The sequence below is a fragment of the Myotis brandtii genome, unplaced genomic scaffold (genome assembly GCF_000412655.1).
Source record: "Myotis brandtii unplaced genomic scaffold, ASM41265v1 scaffold915, whole genome shotgun sequence".
Taxonomy (NCBI): Eukaryota; Metazoa; Chordata; class Mammalia; order Chiroptera; family Vespertilionidae; genus Myotis; species Myotis brandtii.
The window spans coordinates 304,183-310,577 of record NW_005371769.1 but is presented as its reverse complement, the minus strand read 5'-3'; the positions used below and the strand labels follow the sequence as shown (position 1 = coordinate 310,577).

Here is a 6,395-nt window from a genome sequence, read left to right as displayed (position 1 = left end):
GGGTCCTGGGAGCTGAGCTGGCCGTGGCGGCCGTGGCCTGCAGAGCAGAGTCCGGCCTCTTCCATCCAGCCTGGGCACCTCTGCCTGTGGCCACCCTCGGGTTGCTGACCACGGACTAGACGAGCCTGTCTGCTTTGGGACGGGGTGTGCCTGGACAGTGGCCACTGCCCCGCTCCTCTGTGCCCCAGAACTTGGCCCCCTGCAGGGAAGCTGGTATCAGGTGTGGGGGTGATGGACAGCAACCCCACCAGGACGCGGGAATGAATGAAAGAGGGGAAGGAGTGCTAGTGAAAAGAAGTTACAAGGTGCACCTCCTTCCCTGAGGCCCTTCCCACCCCACCCTCACACTGCATCCCCCACACACACTGACCCCCACCCCTGTCCACCCTGGAGCAGGCTCAGCTGGCACTGCTGGGGGGCATGGCACAAAAGATGGCACATTTGAGGTCCACTTCTCACAGGGACCCTGGGGATCTGCTTCCTCAAGGCCAAGGCCTCACCATGAAGCCGAGGCCAGGTGGGGGCACTCTGTGGAGGGGTCAGTCCGTCAGCCCTTCCCTTGGAAATCAGAGCGAGGCCTGTGTGACCACAGGAAGAGAGAATGTCCTTCCCTCATTGACCTTGCCCACCCTGGGGACGGGACACACAAGATTTTGGGAGAGGTCGGCGTGCGTGCCTTGAGGTACATCCAAGGCTGTCAGCTTTCCCTGTGTAAGTCTGCATGTCCTTGTATGTGATGTGTCAGGGTGTGTGTCTGAGTGACCATGTATGTTGGGCAGCATCCTCTTTGGACATCAGTGTCAGGGTGTATCTGTGTCTTGTAGTAGGTGAGAAGATGTCTGGACCTGGCAGATGTATGCTCAGGCTGCAGCATGTCTGGTTCTGTAGGTTGGGGTCATTGTGTGTCTGAGATGCTGTGTTGGAGTGTGTTGCTATGGGTCTGGATGTTGGTGTCATTGTGTCTCTGTGTTTGTGTCTGTGTGTTCGGACTGCAGGGTTTGGTTTATGCCTCTGAGTTACTATTGATATCTGGCTGCTGCCTGCATACATGTGTCAGGGCATGTGCTATGACCCGTGTTTCTTATGTCAGGGCACTGCCCTGTGGCAAACTATATGGGAGTCCCCAAAAGATAGCCACATCAAATCCCTGGAACCACCCAGCTGGTGTGGCTCAGAGGTTGTGTCAACCTATGAACCAGGAGGTCATGGTTCAGTTCCCAGTCAGGGCACATGCCTGGTAGCGGCTCAATCCCCAGTGTGGGGCATGCAGGAGGCAGCTGATCGATGTCTCTCATCGATATTTCTATCCCTCTCCTTTTCTCTCTCTAAAATCAATAAAAACATCTTTTTAAAAAAAAATCTCTGGAGCCCTAACTGGTTTGGCGTGGATAGAGCGTCGGCCTGCGGACTGAAAGGTCCCAGGTTCAATTCCGGTCAAGGGCATGTACCTTGGTTTCGGGCACATCCCCAGTAGGGGGTGTGCAGGAGGCAGCTGATCAATGTTTCTCTTTCATCGATGTTTCTAACTCTCTATCCCTCTCCCTTCCTCTCTGTAAAAAATCAATAAAATATTTTTAAAAAATCTCTGGAACCTATGAATGGGACCTTATTTGGAAAAAGGGTCTTTGTAGATGTGATTAAGTTAAGGGTCGTGAGATGAGGTCATCTGGGTTATCCAGGTGGGCCGTAAATCCAGTGACACGTGTCCTTGTCAGAGGGAGACGTGAGACCGACAGAATGCGAAGTGACCGTGTAGTCCTGGACACAGTGGCGTGTCTCTGAGCCCAGCAATCCTCAGTAGCCACCAGAGCTGGGAAGGGTCCCCCCAGCCCTGCGGGTCTCAGACCATGGCCTGCAGAACTGGGAGGGAATCGGTTTCTGTGGTGGGAAGCCTCCCAGCTGCCATTTGTACAGCAGCCCCAGGAGCCTAGCTCGCCTGTGCTGGTGTGTCCAGGTGCAGTACCAGGTGGGAGCCCAGCCTCTGCTCTTGCTCCTCCCCCTCCTTCCTGGGATGAACAGGTGCCTGCCAGGATGCCGCACCACTGCCACCTGGTGGCCATGGCAGGAGGCAGCTGGGCCGGGAAATCCCTGCTCTGGCTCAGGGCTGCCCCACCCCACAAGGAGGCTGACTGGACACCACACTGGGGCACTTGAGAACCAGGTTTATTTCTGGTCTTTTTATCAGAATATAAAAAAGTGAACGCAAAACAAGAAAGACAAGACGAGCTTGGGGGGCAAGACAAAGGAGGGAGAAGGGGGCAGAGATGGGAGGGCCCTCTGGAAAGGGTGACATTGCAATGACACAAAGTGGGGGACACTCAGGGCAGCCAGACAGGACAGAGGACTTTCCATGGGGGGCTGGGCACCAGGCCAGTTATCCAAATTCCACGTGGGACCTGAAACCAGCCTCCTCCTGAAGCCAGCTCAGGGCACAGAGCAGGCTGGGGGCTCAGCCTCGTCTGCCGGAGGGTCTGAGTCCCCCAGAGGAGCGGCAAGCAGGGAGCAGGAGGCAGGAGGCTCAGGACTGCCTGGCTGACCCTCTGCCAGCAGCCCCGCCCCACCGCAGGCCCTCTGGGAATGCCTGTCACCACTGGCTGGGTCTCCAGTGGGCAGCACGGGACGTCTCTTATGAGAATCCAGGTTTTCCCTGGAAAGGGACAGTGGGAATGCCGGCCCATCACTGTGCCTTCAGGGTGGCTCCATGAGCCTGAGAGGAGGGAAGCTTTCCCAAATCTAAGGCCAGGATCGGGCCGCCCGTGCTGGTGTGGGTCCCTCCCTCTCATGCCACCTGCCCGTTCTGGTGTGGGTCCCTATCGTGCCCTGTTAGGTCCTAGGCTCTTGGGCAATCCTGGACCTCCCTCTCCTCAGTTCCCATGAGTAGATGCAGGCATGTGAGGGACTCATAAATAATGAGTGAAGGTGCTGGGCAGGGTGCCTGGCCGGTGGACACTGATGACCATAACCTGGACAGCAGGGTGGGCCTGCTGGGCCTGAGCAAGGGCAGGGAGGGGGCACATAGTACACAGAGCCTGGCAGTGTATCCCACCTCTGTGGGTAGTCCTCCAGGTGCTGGGAGGGTGTGGAACTGGACGAGTGGCAGACAGCTCTCTCGTCCTGGGAGAGGACAGGATGCCCAGAGGATGTGAGTGAAGGAATATAAATGAACACTCCCTGGGAGTCTGGGGGAACATCCAAACCCCGCTCTGGCTCCAGGTGGTTGCCCCAAATGCTGCCAGCAGCACCAGGGGTTGGGCTTGGGTCCAGGTCCTGGGAGGTGAGCATACACTCAGGAAGCCCCCACCCGCCCAATCCCAGGCATAGCCCACAGTGCACAACCAGAGGTGGCTGAGGTGACAATCCTGGTCCCACCTTCCATTGGGCCAGGCTTGGCCCTTGGGGACTCCTGGAGGTCCGAGAAGGGCTGTGCCTCATCTTTGCCACGGGCTCTGGTCACAGTGCTGGGGTCTGGGGTTCAAGCCTCGGGCAGCAACTAGGACATGTGTCCGAAGGAAGCTATGGGTGGATGGGTAAGGAGGAATGGGGGCCGCTGGCGTTGTCCACACCACCGTGGGTGTAGGAGAGCCCTTATTGGGCTCCCATGGCCACACTCCTGAGGTCCACCCACCCTCCCTGCACGCAAGAGTGGGGGACTTGCAACCCAATCCCCCAGACCTCTCTAAGCCTCCCAGGCATTCTCGGCTCCTCCCACTGACCTTGGCTGAGCAGCTGCAGGCTCCGCCCCTCCTCGCGCACCTGTAGGCGCAGCACCTGCTGCAGCACCTCCTGCCTTTGGGCCTCCTGTGCCAGTCCCATCCGCTGCAGCTTCTCTGCATTCAACCGAAGCAGTGCCCGGCCTGGAGGGATGGGGAAAGGGATCGAGCCCAGGTCAATGTCTGGTGGAGATCAGGAGCGAAGGCAGAGAAAGAGAAGTGGGGAGCGGAGGCACAGACTCAAAGACAGGGAGAAGGAGAAACAGAGAGAAAGAGAAGGGGGTTAGAGAGAGAGAGATGGCGGGGGACAGAGACAGGTCAATTCAGAGAGACAGGGAAAGAGAGGGAGAGACAAGGATGGATAGAGACTTTGCAGAGAAAAGCCAGATGAAGAGACTGGGAGAGACAATGAGAGATTCTGCAGACACACAGGCCTGAAGGAGAGGCTGAGTCAGGAGAAGACAGAAAGGAAAGGGTAGCAAGAGAAAACAGGCTCTCTTGGGATACGGTCCCTCACCGGTGATGGCGTGCTGGGAGAAGGCCTCCACGTAGACGAGGTAGTTGTGGGGACAGTGCTTCTTGAGCCACTTGCAGACGTCCTGCTGACTCCACAGGACCACAGGCCTCGTCAGACCACCCAGTGAGGGGCTCGTGTGGTACAGGCCACAGTGGTCAGAGTACAGCCGGCCCTGTGGGGGAGAGGGCAGCAGATGCAGTGCGCTGGTGGGGAGGGCCGGGGCTGAATGGGGATGATAGCTGGGTACCTGGGGGGCCTCTGTGCCAGGCTGCTGCAGGAGCTTGACTGGCCGGCCACCAGCTGCCCTCTGGCTTCGTGAGTCATGCCAGGTGAGGCTGGAGCCTGGAGTCCTAGGCAAGTGGCAGGGGATGCTCTCAGCTGACATTGTGTGCTCCAGGAGGGTCCGGCAGAAGCTGAAGTGGGCAGTGGCTGTGGAACAGGGCACTGGTCAGAGTGGTCAGGGGCAAAGCCAGAGGCTCCTCTCCTTGCTCAGCCCAACTCCCCTCCACTGAGGAAGGAGCCCCTTTCCCAACTAGGGTTCCCAAGCCCCTGAAGGCAGGAGGAAGCACCGTGAGCTGTCTTGAGAACCCCACCTAGCTCAGAGATGAAGAACAAACAAGTCCAACCCCCTTGCTCTGGGGAGCAGGACCAATTCTGCTGAGATTAGAGAGAAGATATGCCCACCAAGGAGCCCAAGACTGACAGCCAGTAGGGCTGCCCTGGGACAGCCTGACCTCACCCTTGCCTCGGCACAAGCCACACCAAGCCAGGGCACACACATAGGACCTGCCTGCGACACGCTGTGTGGTGGGAGGCCCTCGGGTGGCCTGCCTGCCCATCCTCATCGGCTGAACCCCGGCTCTGCACCTGGAGTTGAAGCTTTGCCCTGCCCAGCGGTGCTCACTAGGAGTGGCTCATTGACAAGAAGCCTGAACTCGAGCAGCCAACACCCAGGATTCCTGCTCCCACCTCCCACAGGGCCCTGGCCCAGGATGGTTTCTGTGCATGGCGGCTGCCTAGCTGGCATGGGCTGCTCAGTACAGGGTGCAGGTGCAACTCTGTGCTCAGGACCCTTGGCGATGTCTTTCCCACAATAAATTTATTACACCTGTCAACTCTCAGTTTTACCATAATTTCTGGGTTTGCTGCTGACATGAGTTGGGGGAGGGCAGACACCTGGACAGGCCCCTCCCAAGGACTTGCACAGGCCCTGGCACACAGGAGGTGCCCACAAACATTGTGAATGAATGAATGAATGAATGAATGAAGGGAGGGAGGGAGGAAGGCTCTGGGTAATGTCCACAAGTCAACAGGCCCTGGGGCACGGCAGAAAGCTGGGCCCAGGCTTGCCCTTCTTTACAGCATCCCGACTCTGACTCAGCAGGCAGGAGCAGGTTCCGAGACCTCCCCGCCACAGAGTGAGAGACCTGCCCTCCACCCCATGGAGGGGAGGGTTTGGCCGCGTGCCCAGGTCTCAGTAAGGGGGCGGGGGGGGGGCGCGGGGAGACCGCATCTTCCTCCTCCTCCTTCCACCCCATTCCATTCACCGGCCTTAGCCCCTCCTCCTCCTCCTCGCCCCCTCTGTTCTCAGATGGCCCTGGGGGACTCTAAACTTGAGGTCTAGGGTCAGCCGGTGTGGCCAGCGTGGCCGCCGCCTCGAGGAGCGCCATGGGAAAGGACTTATTCTAAGCCGGCACCTTCTGGGGACCAGGCGCCAGGGCAGCCGGCCTGGGCGAGAGCGCGCGGCCCGGGGCAAACCAGTCGGACGCGTCCGCCGGCGCCGCACCTGTCCGCGGCCAGCCGGGTCCCACCCATTTCCGGACCGCGCTCCAGGTGGGATCTCTGTCCACACGTCTGTCCTTCTCTCCTTCCAGCCCAACGTCTTAATTCCACAGAAGATGGGGCAGGGAGGGAGCGCCCGAGCCGGGCTGTGGCCTTGGCCCCAATGCAAAGGGCTGGGGAGGTGTGTGTGTGTGTTTTACCCGCCCCCCGGGAGAAGAAAAAGGGGACCTCACGGTGATGCCAGCCTAGGGACAGGAACCGAGAGCGGTCACCTCCCCCAAAGGCCTGAGGTCGCGGCACCCCCATCCCCAGCGCAGGACAAAGACACTAGGAACCCCGTTCAGCAAGGACGAGCCCCCCCCCCTCCGCCTGCCGCCGCCGCCGCC

General features: G+C 59.4%; 1 protein-coding gene across 8 annotated transcripts in view; it reads right to left on the bottom strand.

Annotated features, from left to right (window-relative positions):
• Positions 1-2,147: 2,147 nt before the first annotated feature.
• The window catches only part of SAMD10 (sterile alpha motif domain containing 10), a 5,474-nt gene continuing 1,226 nt past the window's right edge, over positions 2,148-6,395 (bottom strand). Inside the window, exons 2-6 of one of the 8 annotated variants that reach the window (XR_001360491.1) lie at positions 4,228-4,656; positions 3,714-3,854; positions 3,370-3,513; positions 3,047-3,114; positions 2,148-2,647 (exon numbers count right to left, since the gene is read on the bottom strand). Coding sequence is in view for 4 of the 8 variants with exons in the window: in XM_005885525.2 (XP_005885587.1) it covers positions 3,491-3,513; positions 3,714-3,854; positions 4,228-4,656 (593 nt within the window). In the remaining 4 variants the exon portion in view is untranslated. Of the gene's footprint in view, positions 3,514-3,713; positions 3,855-4,227; positions 4,657-6,013; positions 6,386-6,395 lie in introns of those variants that run through there. The other 7 variants (XR_001360490.1, XR_001360489.1, XR_001360492.1 and 4 more) reach the window with 7 other exon arrangements.